Below are 17851 nucleotides of genomic sequence, written 5' to 3'. Positions count from 1 at the left end.
GCCATCTGTGTGTGCTCTAAGGCATCTAACTCTTGTCCTTTGGGATCTTTGCAGCCTTTTAGTGTTTCCAGTCAACCATGTTTTGATATTTCTATGGATTTACCCTCTTTTGCTGGTAATAATAATCATTTTAGTGATTGTTGATAGGTAGTCTAAAATGACGCATTTTATCACCTTACCATCTTTACCTAATGCAAAAACTTTAGCTCAGGTTTTTGTTGGGGAAGTCGTTAAACTCCATGGAGTTCCTTCTAATATTGTCTTGGATAGAGGAATTCAATTCATTGCTAAGTTTTGGAGAGCATATTTTCTCTTTGTTAGGGATTAAGTTAGATTATTATTTGGCATTCCACCCTCAGTCTAATGAGCAAACAGAATGTGTAAGTCAGAGTTTGGAGCAGTATTTGTGTTGTTTTGTATCTGATAATCAGGAAGAGTGGTCCTTCCTCTCCCCGAATTTGCCATTATTAATAGCTGTCATGAATTCCCTATTCACTAGGGAATTACCATTTTTTTGGGATTATGGTCGGCATCCACAGTTCTGTACGTTTCAGGAGGAGCACTCATCAGGGGTACCTGAGGAGGAGTTTTTTGTCACCTGTTTATTATCTACTGTATATGGGAGAAGGTTCAGCAACATTTGCGTGACACGGGTTCTAAATATAAGAGCGGCTGATTGTAGACATGTACCTGGTCTGGACCTGTGTGTGACTGATCTGGTGTGATTATCTACCAAGAAATGTAACTTTTAATAAATCAATTAAAAACAGGGATATAGAACAAACAAGACATATAAAGCCTTTCAAAGAGCAAGAAAGGCCGACACACTGATATCAGTAAGGTAAAATTGTACACAAAGGAAAATTTGTTATCACAACGCACTTAATGTGATATTTTGTATGCAAAAATAAAGGGATCTTTTGAATGCAAATAGCAACAAGGAGTCCAGAGGTGATATAAATACCCAAAAACTATGGACTAGAATGTTCGCTATATGAAAAGATATCTCTATATGAACAAAATAGGTATATAATAAATATATAAAACCCCCATAATAGAATAAATGGGCGTCTAAATACAAAAATCTCACCGGTATTAACTCATGGTCCAGTGATGATGCTCTTAGGAGGATTGCTGGATCTCCAAGGGGGAGCTATCATACATACATTAAAAAGAAATGCGCAGGGAGACTCCTGAGCACGCCATCTGCAGGTCAGCAATTAAGGGGTACGGTGCAGCTATGTATGATAGCTCCCCCTTGGAGATCCAGCAGTCCTTCTATCAGCATCCTCACTGGACTATAAGTTATTCCTGGTTTGATTTTTGTATTTAGACACCCATTTATTCTATTATGGGTGCTGGATATATTTATTATACACCTATTTTGTTCATATAGAGGCATCTTGTCATATAGCTAACAATCTATTCCATAGTTTTTGGGTTTTTATATTACCTCTGGACTCTTTGTTGCTATTTGCATTCTGATCCCTGCTATCACTTTAAGGCTATGTGCGCACTAGAGCTTTTTACCTGCGGATTTACCCGCGGATTTGCCCCGGAAATTTCTTGAGAAATGTCTGCAATCTTTGTGCAGACATTTCCCATGAAATTCAATGAGAAAAAAAAATAGTTGTGCGCACTGTGCGGATTTTTCTCAAGAAAATTTCTTGAGAAAATTTTCTCGAGAAACTTTCTTGAGAAAATGTGCATGTCCATTAATTTCCGCAGGTACCTGCGGTATTCCGGGGGTATTCCGCAGGTAGCAATGATGTGCGGTATACCACCGGAATAGCCGCGAATTACCTGCGGGAATGCTCATCGCTGCCTGCGGTTTTGCAGGAAGCGATGTCATTATGCCAGGAAGAGGAGGCGGAGCAGAGTAAACACACGTCACACTCCCTGGACGCCGCACAGAAGCACTTCCGTGCGACCTCCAGGTGCCCGTGCAGTCTGTGTCCCGCTCCAGCCTCGCGGCTGCCTGCACTGCAGGGTGTCAGTGTCTGCCCGCAGTGTCAGCAGCCTGTCACGCGGCAGCGCAGGCAGACACTGACACCCTGCAGTGCTGGGAGCCGCGGGGATGACGATCGCTGCTGTCAGGAGGTGAGATCATTACCTGCTGTGACGATCTCCTGCCTCCTGACGTCACCGCGGTCACTGCTGTCTATGCCCGTCTCGCGAGCGGCCCGAGACTGTCACTAGCGGTGACGTCACGGGCTCTCGCGATACTTCTGACAGCGTGAGAGTCAGTGAAAGCGGTGACGTCAGCAGTACAGGAGATGATCACAGCAGGTAATGATCTCATCTATCCTCCTGATGGCAGCGCTCAGCATCCCCTGCAGTGACCTGGGCTGACCTATTGATGTTAGCTCAGGTCACTGCATTGATTGATTGTTCTTTTCAATCAATTGGTTAAAGAGGCTATGTGGGGAGTGTTTTTTCAAATAAAACTTTTTTTGTTGTCTATTTTTTAATTATTACTGACTGGGTTGGTGATGTCGGGTATCTGATAGACGCCTGACCTCACCAACCCCAGGGCTTGATGCCAGGTGACATTACACATCTGGCATCAACCCCATATATTACCCCGTTTGCCAACGCACCAGGGCGCGGGATGAGCTGGGGCAAAGCGCCAGGATTGGCACGTCTAATGGATGCGCCACTTCTGGGGCGGCTGCGGCCTGCTATGTTTAGGCTGGGGAGTGTCCAATAACAGTGGACCTCCCTTGTCTGAGAATATCAGACCCCAGCTGTCCGCTTTACCTTGGCTGGTGATCCAATATGGGGGGGACCGCACGTTTTTTGTTTTAAATTATTTATATAATTTAAAATAACAGCGTGGGGTGCACACTGTTTTGGATTATCAGCCAAGGTGAAGCTGCCAGCTGTGGTCTGCAGGCTGCAGCCGTCTGCTTTACCCTAGCTGGCTACAAAAAATGGGGGGACCTCACGTCGGTTTTTTTTTAATTATTTATTTATTGTATGGCTAAATACAAGGCTAAGCACCCTTTAGTGCCACATGAAAGTCACTAAAGGGTGCCAGCTTAGAAAATGCAGGGAGGTGGAACATTATATAGGTTTTTCTCATCTATCTATCTATCTATCCATCCCTCTATCTATCTATCTATTCATCTATTCATCTATCTATCTATCCCTCTATCTATCTATTATCTATCTATTCATCTATCCATCTTTCCCTCTATCCATTATCTGTCTATCGATTATCTTTATTATTTATTGCAGGGACAAACCTGCGGTAAATCCGCGGTAAATCCGCGGCAAATCCGCATGCGGATTTGGTGCGGATTTTTTCCGCAGGTCAGGAAATCTTTCACTGGCAGAAGTTTCTCAAGAAATTTTCTTGAGAAACTTCACATTTCTAGTGCGCACATAGCCTTAGTGCATAGTGATAACGAATTTTGATTTGTTCACATTTTTGCCTTACTGATATCAGTGTGTCGGCCTTTCTTGCTCTTTGAAAGGCTTTATATGTCTTGTTTGGTCTATATCCCCATTTTTAATTGATTTATTAAAAGTTAAATTTTAATATTTACCCAGCTATTTACTTATCTTGATCATTGGAGTAATTGGCTTCCCACTACACAGTCTTATCTATCAAAAAGATTAAACTGAAAATAATTTAATTGAAGTTAGGACCCCAGTTTATTGGTCTGTATAAAATTATTGCAGCCATTAATTCTGTGGCTTTCCGCCTGGCAGTTACGGCATCAATCAATATTCATAATGTGTTTTCCACAGGTCTCTTAAAGAAAGATATGTGGCTTCTGGAACCACTCTTCCCTTATCACCGCCTCTGGTCCTGGTTAATGGATCATTAGAGTTTCAAATTTCAAAATTGTTCATTCCTGTTTTGTGCATCGTTCATTGCAGTATTTAGTTCATTGGTGGGGTTATGGCCCATCTTAGAGGGAGGGGAATGAGATTATTGCAGGCATTGCCAACTATCATGTCGACGTGAGGATATGTGGAAATTACACATTCTGGCACTCTGCCTGCTAAATTCACTGATGTCTGTGCTCAGCGCAGGGAGATTCGGGCATCAAACGACAGACATAGGCAGGCTAGCAAGAGTTAATCTTTACTGGGCTACTACTTAATCTCTTGTGATCAAATGCTTTGAGGAAGCTACTCATGTTCCCTGGACTATTCCATTAATGCAAGTTATAGCTTACCTATACTAGTCTGGTGAGGAGTTGTGATTCAGACTTACTGGTGGTTGTTGTGCATTATTACCATGTGCGGTTGTGATGTTAACCCTTGTTGTCCTTTTGTTGCTGCCTTTCTGCTTTTATCCTTAAGCCGGCGTCACACGAGACGATATATCGGGCGATATGTCGGCAGGGTCACGGAGTTTGTGACGCACATCCAGTATTGTTTGATATATCGTAGCGTGTGACAGCTACGAGCGACTGTGAAAGAGCAAAAATACTCACCTTATCGTTGCCCGTTGACACGTCGCTCATTTTCAAAATGTCGGTCCTCTTTCTGTGCTCCGATTGTTAATCGTTCCCGAGGCAGCACACGTCGCTCCGTGTTACACTCCAGGAATGACGAATGCAGCTTACCTGCATCCCGCCTGCAATGCAGAAGGAAGGAGGTGGGCGGGATGTTAAGTCCCGCTCATCACCACCCCTCCGCTTCTATAGGCCGGCCGCTGTGTGACGTCGCTGTGACGTCGAACGTCCCTCCCCCCTTCAGGAAGAGGATGTTCACCGCCCACAGCGAGGTCATCCGGGAGGTAAGTGCGTGTGACAGGTGGTTAAAGACTTTGTGCGCCACGGGCAACTAATTGCCAGTGATGTACAAAAAATGGGGGCGGGTACGATTGCTCGTGCGATCGCCCGATATATCGTCTCGTGTGACGCCGGCTTTAGTCTCTTACCATTTATTCTTGCGAGTTTGCAGTGTGTATTAGTTTAGGTTTTCCCTTCTCTCTAAATCTGTGTTTCCATCACACTCCTGTCCCTTCCTTCCCGGGTGGGTGGTGGGGGGGGCACATTAGATCTGGTCAGAATAGTAAGGCATGGGACTCCACAGTCTCCACCTTTAGGAGTAATCCAGAGGGCAGGGGTAGCCTACTCCTTAGTGTGAGGGACGGAATAGGAGCCCCTGACCCTTGCTATCCTGCAGTCATGGCGTGACATATAGTTGGACAAATACGGTACATTTTTTTTTTTTTTTAACCAAAAAGCAACTTATTTAGGCCCAGATTTTCACAAAGAAAAAAGGGTAAAAATTGCATCAAAATGTATCACACAATTTCTGCTGAACGTAACAATACCTCATAAGTACGAGAACAGCACTGCTTAGCCACAAGGCGTGACTCAAGAGGGAAGGAGCGCTACTTGACTCCTGGAGTACAAATTTTAGTACAACAGTTTTGCGGACTCCATATACAGAGATTAGGAAAGGAGATCTGTTGATTGATTAGTTTTAGCAATAGATCATTAGCAAATAGGCTTATTTTCTGTTTTTTGGGTCCTATTTTTTTGGCCCAAAATATCTAGGCGTTGTCTTATTGTTTGTGCCAAGGGCTCAATGAACACGGCAAAAAGGACTTGTGAAAACGTGCAACATTTTCTGGTACCTCTATTTATGTATATAGGTTCTGGAGAGGTAGATGGTAGTTTTAGGTATGCTATTGGTTTATTATATAGAAGGCTAAGACCCTTTGCGACCAAGGACGTACTGATACGTCTTTGGCCGTGTCTGTCCAGTTACCGTTGTAATCCCCACACGTCTGCTGATCTGATCAGCAGACATGTGAGATTAACAGGCTTTTAACCCATCGCGCTTGTCAAACTCTGAAACGCAATCTAATGCGCTCCGGCAGGAATCATGCCAGTCTCTGCCACCATTGGTGGCCCTCTAACGTGATCACGGGGCGCCAAAGTGTTGGCATGGCAGCACGGGGTCAAATGATCACCCCTGTCGTTGCCATGACTCACTGTCTGTAAATGCTGGCAGAGCGACGGCACTCACATGAAAACAACAATTCTGTTGATCAGAGTAATGAAATCTGCAATTAATCTGTTGCCCAATCCACATGTAATACATAAAGATTTTACAAAAGAATAGCTGCAGTTTTGTAGCTAAAATTACTCTTCCATATGTGAACATACCTATGTTATGATAGCACCATCTGGTGTAGAAAAATAAACACAAAAGAAAAAACTGATGATATAGAGCAGTGATGGCAAACCTATGGCACGAGTGCCAGAGTGGACACACAGAGGCCTTTTTGTTGGCACGCGCGCTGTCGCCACATTCAGTCACTTTGAACTGCTGGTGTGATCGTGCCGGCAGTTCAAAGTGGTGTTTAGCAGAGGAGACATTTCTCCTCCCTCTGACACTCCTCCTCTCCTGGGCTGCAGGCCTGTTGCCTAGGAGACTGAGGAGCGTCAGAAAGCGGCACAGGCGTCTTGTGGCCGCACGGGAACTGAACTGACTGAGGACCCAGCGGCGCGCGGCAGTGGAGCGGGTGCTGGAAGGTGAGTTTTTTTTTTTGTTTTTTTTTAAAACGGTGTGCGGCTGTGCCAAGGTGTGGGGGGACAGTGCCAGCTTGGGGGCCAAACATGGAGAGCACAGGGGCAAACATGGAGAGCACGGGGGCAAACATGGAGAGCACGAGGGCAAACATGGCTGCAAGGATGGAGTAAACATGGCTGCAAGGATGGAGGGAAACATGCAAAGATGGAGGGAACCAAGCAAAGATGGAGGGAACCATGCAAAGATGGGGAAAACATGGCTGCAAGGATGGTGGAAATATGCAAGGACGGGGGAAACATGGCTGCAAGGATGGGGAAGCATGCAAAGATGGAGGGAAACATGCAAAGATGGGGGAAACATGCAAGGATGGAGGGAACCATTCAAAGATGGGGGAAACATGCAAGGATGGGGGAAACATGCAAGGATGGAGGGAACCATTCAAAGATGGGGGAAACATGCAATGATGGGGTAAACATGCCTGCAGAAATGGGGGAAACATGCAAGGATGGGGGAAACATGCAAGGATGGGGGAAATATGCCTGCAGGGATGGGGGAAACATGCAAGGATGGAGGGAAACATGCAAGGATGGAGGGAAACATGCAAGGATGGGGGAAACATGCAAGAATAGGGGAAACATGCAAGAATGGGGGAAACATGCAAAGATGGGTGAAACATGCAAAGATGGGTGAAACATGCAAGGATGGGTGAAACATGCAAGGATGGGGGAAACATGCCTGCAGGGATGGGGGAAATATGCCTGCAGGGATGGGGGAAATATGCCTGCAGGGATGGGGGAAACATGCAAGGATGGAGGGAAACATGCAAGGATGGAGGGAAACATGCAAGGATGAAGGGAAACATGCAAGGATGGAGGGAAACATGCAAGGATGGGGGAAACATGGCTGCAAGGATGGGGAAACATGGAAAGATGGAGGGAAACATGGAAAGATGGAGGGAAACATGGAAAGATGGAGGGAAACATGCAAAGATGGAGGGAAACATGCAAAGATGGAGGGAAACATGCAAAGATGGAGGGAAACATGCAAAGATGGAGGGAAACATGCAAAGATGGGGGAAACATGCAAGGATGGGGGAAACATGCAAGGATGGGGGAAGCATGCAAGGATGGGGGAAGCATGCAAGGATGGGGGAAGCATGCCTGCAGGGATGGGGGAAACATGCAAGGATGGGGGAAACATGCAAGGATAGGGGAAACAGGGCTGCAAAGATGGAGGAAAACATGCAAAGATGGAGGGAAACATGCAAAGATGGAGGGAAACATGGCTGCAAAGATGGGGGAAACATGCAAGGATGGAGGGAACCATTCAAAGATGGGGGAAACATGCAAGGATGGGGGAAACATGCAAGGATGGAGGGAACCATTCAAAGATGGGGGAAACATGCAATGATGGGGTAAACATGCCTGCAGAAATGGGGGAAACATGCAAGGATGGGGGAAACATGCAAGGATGGGGGAAATATGCCTGCAGGGATGGGGGAAACATGCAAGGATGGAGGGAAACATGCAAGGATGGAGGGAAACATGCAAGGATGGGGGAAACATGCAAGAATAGGGGAAACATGCAAGAATGGGGGAAACATGCAAAGATGGGTGAAACATGCAAAGATGGGTGAAACATGCAAGGATCGGTGAAACATGCAAGGATGGGGGAAACATGCCTGCAGGGATGGGGGAAATATGCCTGCAGGGATGGGGGAAATATGCCTGCAGGGATGGGGGAAACATGCAAGGATGGAGGGAAATATGCAAGGATGGAGGGAAACATGCAAGGATGAAGGGAAACATGCAAGGATGGAGGGAAACATGCAAGGATGGGGGAAACATGGCTGCAAGGATGGGGAAACATGGAAAGATGGAGGGAAACATGGAAAGATGGAGGGAAACATGGAAAGATGGAGGGAAACATGGAAAGATGGAGGGAAACATGGAAAGATGGAGGGAAACATGCAAAGATGGAGGGAAACATGCAAAGATGGAGGGAAACATGCAAAGATGGAGGGAAACATGCAAAGATGGAGGGAAACATGCAAAGATGGAGGGAAACATGCAAAGATGGAGGGAAACATGCAAAGATGGGGGAAACATGCAAGGATGGGGGAAACATGCAAGGATGGGGGAAACATGCAAGGATGGGGGAAGCATGCAAGGATGGGGGAAGCATGCCTGCAGGTATGGGGGAAACATGCAAGGATGGGGGAAACATGCAAGGATAGGGGAAACAGGGCTGCAAAGATGGAGGAAAACATGCAAAGATGGAGGGAAACATGCAAAGATGGAGGGAAACATGCAAAGATGGAGGGAAACATGGCTGCAAGGATGGGGGAAACATGCAAGGATGGAGGGAACCATGCAAGGATGGGGGAAACATGCAAGGATGGAGGGAACCATGCAAGGATGGGGGAAACATGCAAGGATGGGGGAAACATGCCTGCAAGGATGGGGGGAAGCATGCCTGCAAGGATGGGGGAAACATGCCTGCAAGGATGGGGGAAACATGCCTGCAAGGATGGGGGAAACATGCCTGCTGGGATGGGGGAAACATGCAAAGATGGGGGAAACATGCAAGGATGGGGGAAGCATGCAAGGATGGGGGAAGCATGCAAGGATAGGGGAAACAAGCAAAAGATGGAGGGAACCATGCAAAGATGGAGGGAATCATGCAAAGATGGAGGGAACCATGCAAAGATAGAGGGAAACATGCAAGGATGGGGGAAACATGCAAGGATGAGGGGAAACATGGCTTCAAGCGTGGGGGGAAACACGCCAGGATGGTGTACATTTAGCAGGAAGGGGAACATTTACCAAAATGGGGAATACATTTACCAGGATGGGGGGATACACTTACCAGGATGGGAGGAAACATGAAAGGATGGGTGTACATGAACATGCCAGGATGGGGAACATTTAGCAGGATGAGTGACATTTACTAGGATGGGGTACGTTTACCAGGAAAGGGGACATTTACCAGGATAAGGGAACATGCCTGGATGAGGTACATTTACCAGGATGGGGTCATTTAGCAGCATGGGGGAACATGCTAGGATGGGATACATTTCCCAGGATGGGGTACATTTACCAGAATGGAGGACATTTACCAGGAATGGGGTACATGCCGGGATGGAGGAACATTTACCAGGATAAGGAATATGCCAGGATGGGACCATGATGGGGACAAATATAACAGAATGTAGGAAATATGTGTAAGGATGGGGGGTGGGGGGGACATGTTTACCAGGAAGTTGCCCAGGAAGGGGGACATAAGTATACAATGAAAGGGGAGGCGAGCAACTCGCACGTCTTTATGGGTTTTCAGGATGTTCAGACTTTGAAATGTAGATGTGGATTACAGGGTGAAATCTGATTGCATTCCATGCTAAAATCTGTCTAATATGCTGCATTTTTTTCCAGAAAGTTCAATCCAATTGCTGTGTCTGGAAAGGGCAGTGGGAGAGGCTCAGCTTCAATGTGTGGTAAGCATGAGCGTAATACTCCCTGCTGAAGAGAAGAGAAGACAGCAAAGATAAGATTAAAATCAATTATTTACATAATAGGATTAGTTGGCACTTCCAGAAAACAAATGGGTTTAGGGCTACAGTTTGGGCACTCAGCCTGTGAAAGGTTCGCCATTACTGACATAGAGTATTACTAAGAAACAGGAAGAGAGCAACTAGTGATCCAGTAGAAAAAGGAGATTGGAAAAGTCAAAGATCTTTCAGTTTTCTACTTCCTTTTACTTTAGCAATAGAAAATATTTTTCTATATGTATAATTTTTTTCATGATTGGGTTACACAGTTTACCTTGTCTCTCTCTTTGTCCTTTAGCTTGTCCATAGAGCGTTTCAGCCCTTCTTCTAACAAATCAATTAGTCTAACAGTATCGCCTGACCGAGTCTTAAACTTTTTCCTGAAATACACAAACAGAGAAGAGAATATTTATCTCAATGAAACCAGTTAGGAAAAAAAATATCCCACAAGACAGTTCTTGGTTAAAGATCATGAAAAAATAAAATCATTTTCTTCAGGTTTCCCTCGCCAACAAGCATTAAACACGAATATAAAAACAAAAGCACAAAGACATCAGCTCGCTGAAATCTCTCAGGTTGGTAATGCAGGCAGGCATCCTTTACCCTTACTAACCCCCCCTCCCAACCCCCCAACCCTACCTTCTTCCCTCCCCCCTTTGTTCTTGTTCCCCCTTACTTTAAATGAAGTCCCCATCTTTCCTCCCTCCCATCCTCCTTCCCCATGTTGTTTTGTAGTTAAAGTAAGGCAGAGGAATTGTAACAAGATTGTCTTGGAGTATTCTAATATATGGAGCCCTCATGTGTGGAAGGTTGGAAAATGTAATCTTCATTTACCATGTATGATTTTGTATCTGCCGTGTTTTCAATAAAAAAAATAAGTGGATTAAAAAAAATAGGGTCCGTTGCTCAGAAACCTCAGCCTGTATTTTGAGTGTGTGAGACATGAAAAAATTCCAAAAACCGCAAAAATAAGTAAACTAAAACATCACATTTATTTTAGAATATAAATATTCAAAAAGAGTAAAAATATGTATGCATGCCTTGAACACCCGTTTGAGGGTGAATATGTCTGTGCTCGATGTCAGCGTGTTACATATTTTGAAGCATTGGTAATGGATCTAAACATGCAGCTTGCAATACAGTAGCATTGCAAACCTGGAGAGGAGTTTAGAGCTCACTGAGCAGGCTCTAGCTGGAGCCAGTACTATGGAGGAGGGTGAAGGTGGAGAAGGTCAGGACCCAGAGAGAGGTAGCTGGGTAACAGTTAGAAGAAGGAGTAAAGAAAAAAGTGTCAAGGAGCCTAGTCCTGATTTGGCACAAATAAATACATATGCCTGCTTGGCTGGTATTGGGGATGCAAGGCCAGGACTAGGATCACTACAGGACATTGCTCCTCGCAAGCAGGAAAATGACTGCTGTATGAAGGAGGGAAAAAAGAGTGCAGCAAAGGCCAGACAGATGTGGTAGGGGACTCTATAATTAGGTGGACAGACAGGGTCATCAGTAACAGAGACTGAGAATGCAGAACAGTGTGTTGTCTGCCGGATCGGATAGAAAGAGTGCTGGAGGGGGGGCTGGGGAAAACCCAGTGGTCATGGTGCACATTGGTACGAATTTCAAGGTTATAAGCAGGTGGAAGGTCCTTAAAAATGATTACAGGGAACTAGGAGAGAAGCTGAAGACCATGACCTCCAAGGTGGTGTTTTCAGAAATACTATCGGTGCCACAAGTGCAACTAGAAAGACAGCGGAAGCTTAGGGAGATAAATACGTAGCTTAGAAATTGGTGCAGGAAGGAAGGGTTTAGGTTCATGGAGAACTTGGCCGACTTCTCTGTCGGCTACAAGCTCTACACTAGGGACAGGCTGCACCTCAATGAGAAGGGTACAGCTGTGCTGGGGAAAAAAATGGACAGATGAATGAAGGAGCTTTTAAACTAGGATTTGGGGGGAGGGAGGGTAGTTGTGCAAAAAAGATAATAGGATAGACAGCAAGAGTGCGAAAGTAGGGAATCAAGGTGCTCAATGGGGGCAGTGACAGGCAAGGAAAGTAGGGAGATGAGGAGTAAGAAAGTGTTAATAGTATTAAATGTCTACTGGCAAATGCAAGAAGTCTTGTAAACAAAAGGAATGAGCTGGAGACGCATATGTCAATCACGGATTATGATGTGGTGGACAATACGGAGACCTGGATGAGAGCCATGATGAAGTGACAAACGTAGAGGGTTCCACATTCAGGAAGGACAAAAAAGTCAAAAAAGGTGGAGAGGTGTGTAAAGTTATCAAATCTAACTTAAGACCTGTGCTCAATGAAAACATTGGGGGGGACTGCAAAATCAGTATGGGTAAATGTACATGGGGAAGGAAATAATGGAAAGCTACTAATGGGCGTTTGCTATAAGCCTCCTAAAATAGCTGAGTATGTAGAGGATGAAATGCTGCAAATTAAAAAAGCAGCAAATAATAATATTATTATTATTATTATTATTATTAATAATAATAATAATAATAATAATAATAATAATCATCAGGTCCTTCTTATGGCGGATTTCAACTATCCAGACAAATAGTGGGGCACTAAATGTTCGGGTTGTGCTAAAAGCTGCAAGTTCATATTTACAATTCAAGACAAATACATTTCTCAGATGGTAGATGAATCTACAAGGGGAGATAATTTGCTGGATTTGGTCCTGTCAAATACATCAAATACAATTTCAGATCTACAGGTCCGAGAGCACTTGGGCACCAGCGATCATCGTATGGTAAGTTTCAATGTAATAATGTAATATTCAATAGAACATTTGAAAGGGGAAATGCTAAAACTTGGAATTGTAGGAATGCGGATTTCAACTAATTAAAAGAAGAGCTTAATCGTGTAGATTGGGACAATGTCATGGTAACTGGGGATACTGAACATAAATGGGGTAAGTTTAAGCATATATTACAAGAGCCCTGTAAAAAACGTATAACCTCTGGTGATAAAATGTCCAGGAATAAAAAGAAGCCACTATGGATAAATAAGACAGTACAAAAAAATAACAAAACAAAAAAAGGGTGTTAAAAATCTTGAAGTCTGAGCATACAAAAATAGTATTTCAGGAGTATAAAAATGTCAACAGGAAATTTAAAAAAGAAATCAAACTAGCAAAATTAGCTACTGAAAAAAAATTGCCAAAGAAAATAAAATAAACCCCAAAATTATATATAAATACATCAATGCCAAAAGGAAAAAAAAATAGTATTGGTCCCATAAAAAATTTATAACAAGGTTAATTATAGAGGATATACAGTGAGTATTCAGACCCCTTTAAATTTTTCACTCTGTTTCATTGCAGCCATTTGGTAAATTAAAAAAAAAATCATTTTTTTTTTCTCAGTAATGTACAGTCTGCATCCAATCTTGTCAGAAAAAAAAATAAATGTAGAAATTTTTGCAAATTTATTAAAGAAAAACTGAAATATCACATTGTCATAAGTTTTCAGACCCTTTGCTCAGACACTCATTTAAGTCACATACTGTCCATTTCCTTGTGATCCTCCTTGAGATGGTTCTACTCCTTCATTGGAGTCCAGCTGTGTTAAATTAAACTGATAGGACTTGATTTGGAAAGTCACACACCTGTCTATATAAGACCTCACAGCTCACAATGCATGTCAGATCAAATGAGAATCATGAGGTCAAAGGAACTGCACAAGGAGCTCAGAGACAGAATTGTGGCAAGGCACAGATCTGGCCAAGGTTGCAAAAGAATTTCGGTAGTACTCAAGCTTCCTAAGAGCACAGTGGTCTCCATAATCCTTAAATGAAAGAAGTTGTGGACCACCAGAACTCTTCCTAAACCTGGCCGTCCAACCAAACTGGGAAATCGTGGGAGAAGAACCTTGGTGAGAGAGGTAAAGAAGAACCCCAAGATCACTGTGGATGCAGAGGATCCAGAGATGCAGTAGGGGATGGGAGAAAGTTCCACAAAGTTAACCATTACTGCAGCCCTCCACTAGTCGGGCCTTTATGGCAGAGTGGCCTGACTGAAGCCTTTCCTCAGTGCAAAACATATGAAAGCCCGCACAGCGTTTGCAAAAAACATGTGAAGGACTCCCAGATTATGAGAAATAAGATTCTCTGGTCTTATGAGTGAAGATAGAACTTCTTGGTGATAATTCTAAGCAGTATGTGTGGAAAAGACCAGGCACTGCTCATCACCTGCCCAATCCAATCCTAACAGTGAAACATGGTGGTGGTAGCATCATGATATCGGGGTTTTTTTCAGCTGCAGGGACAGGACGACTGGTTGTAATTGAAGGAAAAATGAATGCGGCCAAGTAGAAAGATATCCTGGAAGAAAACCTATTCTAGAGCTAGAATGCTCTGGACCTTAGACTTGGCCAGAGGTTCACCTTCCAACAAGACATTGGCCCTAAGCACACAGCTAAAATAACACAGGAGTGGCTTCAGAACAAATCTGTGACCATTCTTGACTGGCCCAGCCAGAGCCCTGACCTAAATCCAATGGAGCATCTCTGGAGAGACCTGAAAATGGCTGTCCACCAACGTTCACCATCCAACCTGACGAAACTGGAGAGGATCTGCAAGGAAAAATGGCAGAGAATCGCCAGATCCAGGTGTGAAAAACTTATTGCATTATTTCCAAGAAGACTCATGGCTGTACTAGCTCAAAAGGGTGCTTCTAACTCAATACTGAAACCGATAAAGAAATGTGGCCAAAAGACAATAAACTAATAAGAACATACTTAAAAATTGTAAAAGCAAGGAAAAGTAATGAAGAAAGTGCAAAAGCACCACAAGGCTCAACAAGGCAATTGCAAACAGATAGCATAAATATTTATGCTATCACATCACAAATATCTGTTCCCAAAATGGGTAGAACAATAAAGTTCAATGAATGTGATATGCCAAAGAATGTACATCAAAGGCTTAACTGGATCATAAATCACATAATAAAAGCCAGATAAGATGAGGCTTTAGATATCTGTTTGCAAATAATTAGAAAGCACAAAAACAGGAAAAACAAGGAGGAAAATTCCACAAATAATTCCAATCATAGGGGTAAATACCTGTCGCCATTAAACCACTGCTGAGCCACACCAACACGTGTTTCGGCACTAGACTTTGTGAGGGAGGTGTGGTAGCAAGTAGCAGGATGGGGAGGGTATTTATACGGATATAAACCTATAGGTTTAATAGGTATACATCTAGGTTTGATTATATGGCGCACACACCAGGGAGGACAAGTGGCCAAATGATATCCCAGATCGCGTCATCCAGGGGGCGGGGCCAGTGACCACATGGCAACCACATGATCTCAGCCGGTCACATGACCAGGCCCAAACCCGGAAGAAGACAGCGAGTGGAAAGATCAAATTACCACATCCGCTCCTGTGTGCGCACATCCCAGAGCATGTGTTTATTGAATAGTATAGATGACCCGCATATGAAAGAATGAATAAATAGAAATAACTAAAAAACGTCAGAGGGGCAGAGCCGGTGATGGGAGCGGCCAAAAAAACCCACATGATAATCACATGGTCATCGCCGGTCACATGACCGTGCCCGAACCAGGAAATTTTTATTTATTCATTCTTTCATATGCGGTTCATTTATACTATTCTATAAACACATGCTCTGGGATGTGCGCACACAGGGGCGGATGTGGTAATTTGATATTTCAGCTCGCTGTCTACTTCCGAGTTCGGGCCTGGACACATGACCGGCTGAGATCATGTGGTTACCATGTGGTCACCGGCCCCGCCCCCGGGATGACGCGATCAGGGATATCATCTGGCCACTTGTCCTCCCTGGTGTGTGTGCCATATAATCAATCCTAGATGTATACCTATTGGTTTATATCACTATAAATACCCTCCCCATCCTGATACTTGCTACCACACCTCCCTGACAAAGGCTAGTGCCGAAACATGTGTTGGTGTGGTTCAGCAGTGATTTAATGGCGACAGGTATTTACACCTATGATGGGAATTGTTTGTGGAATTTTCCTCCTTTTTCCTGCATTTGTGCTTTCTAATTATTTGCAAACAGATATCTAAAGCCTCATCCTATCTGGCTTTTATTATGTGATTTATGATCCAATTAAGCCTTTGGCTACATGCGCACGCTCACGCTGCTTCTTTTTCGTGTTCACAAACTGCAGCCAAAACTGCAGCCAAAACTGCACCTTGTCAGAGAGAGCCTGGAAATGTCACAAAAAATGTAGGTGCTTTTTTGGTGCGTTTTTGCTGCTTTTTTGGCTGCAGTTTTGTCAACAATTGTTTCATGTATTTTTCAGTTCAAACAAGCCCATAAAGCTTGTTGAATTGAAAAAAAAAATAAATTAGAAATAAATAAATAATTAAAAAAAAAATGGCGTGCGGTCCCCCCCAATTTTAATGCCAGCCAGATAAAGCCATACGGCTGAAGGCTGGTATTCTCAGGATGGGGAGCTCCACGTTATGGGGAGCCCCCCAGCCTAACAATATCAGTCAGCAGCCGCCCAGAATGGCCGCATCCATTAGATGCGGCTGTTCTGGGACGGTACCCGGCTCTTCCCGATTTGCCCTGGTGCGTTGGCAAATCGGGGTAATAAGGAGTTATTGGCAGCCCATAGCTGCCAATAATTTTTAGATTAATGATGTCAGGCGTCTCCACGAGATACCTTCCATGATTAATCTGTAAGTTACAGTAAATAAACACACACCTGAAAAAATCCTTTATTAGAAATAAAAAACACTAACAAATTCCCTCGTTCTCCCATTTAATAAGCCCCAAAAAGCCCTTCATGTCCGGCGTACTCCAGGATGGTCCAGCGGCGCTTCCAGCTCTGCTGCATGGAGGTGACCGGAGCAGCAGCAGACACCGCCGCTCCGTCAGCTCCACGCAGCAATTGAAGACTGAAGACAGCTGCGCGATCAGCTGAGCTGTCACTGAGGTTACCCGCGGCCACCGCTGAATCCAGCGGTGGCCGCGAGTACCTCAGTGACAGCTCAGCTGATCGCGCTACTGCGTGGAGCTGACAGGAGCGTGAAGGACGGGACTATCAGCGGTGGCGGCAGCGCGAGGGAAAAATCAATGTTTTCAGCTGCCAATGTCCATCCTCCTCTCGCTGCCGCCGCTGATAGTCCCGTCCTCCACGTGTTCCCCGAAGTACCGCTGTCCCCAGCGTGCACGCACAGGGGAGATTATGTGGAGGACGGGACTATCAGCGGCGGCGGCGAGAGGGGGATGGACATTGGCAGCTGAAAACATTGATTTTTCCCTCTCGCTGCCGCCGCCGCTGATAGTCCCCGTCCTCCACATCATCTCCCCTGGGGACAGCGGTACTTCGGGGAACACGTGGAGGACGGGACGGGAAGACTTGCCTGTTACCTCACTTCCTGACAAATCACCTGCGTTTTTGGTACCAAAAACGCAGGTAAAAGGCAGGTAAAATGCACCACTTTTGATTAGCATGCATTTTTCCTGCGTTTTTGATGCCCTCATTGATTTCAATGGGTGACAAATGTTGACAAAAACGCAGGAAGAATGAACATGCTGCATTTTTTTTGTCACAAACTTTTGACAAAAAAAACGCTGACAAACTGCAATGTGCGCATGACAAATCTGACTTCTCATAGACTTTGCTGGGAAGTCAAATGTCAAAGTTCTGCTGACAAAACTGCAGCCAAAAAAGCAGCAAAAAAAGCAGCGTGCGCATGTAGCCTTTGATGTACATTCTTTGGCATATCACATTCATTGAACTTTATTATTATACCCATTTTGGGAACAGATATTCGTGATGTGATATTTA

The 17851-nt window shown here is 44.4% G+C and overlaps 1 protein-coding gene across 5 annotated transcripts in view; it reads right to left on the bottom strand.

Annotated features, from left to right (window-relative positions):
• Positions 1-17851, bottom strand: part of RARS1 (arginyl-tRNA synthetase 1) — a 736258-nt gene that overhangs the window by 96315 nt on the left and 622092 nt on the right. For all 5 annotated transcript variants that reach the window (XM_075344555.1, XM_075344556.1, XM_075344557.1 and 2 more), the window contains one exon: positions 10329-10434. In XM_075344555.1, the coding sequence (XP_075200670.1) occupies positions 10329-10434 (106 nt within the window). The remainder of the gene's footprint in view (positions 1-10328; positions 10435-17851) is intronic.

The sequence above is a fragment of the Anomaloglossus baeobatrachus genome, chromosome 4 (assembly GCF_048569485.1).
Source record: "Anomaloglossus baeobatrachus isolate aAnoBae1 chromosome 4, aAnoBae1.hap1, whole genome shotgun sequence".
Taxonomy (NCBI): Eukaryota; Metazoa; Chordata; class Amphibia; order Anura; family Aromobatidae; genus Anomaloglossus; species Anomaloglossus baeobatrachus.
Note: the sequence above shows the minus strand (reverse complement) of the source record. Positions and strands in the feature narration are given on the sequence as shown.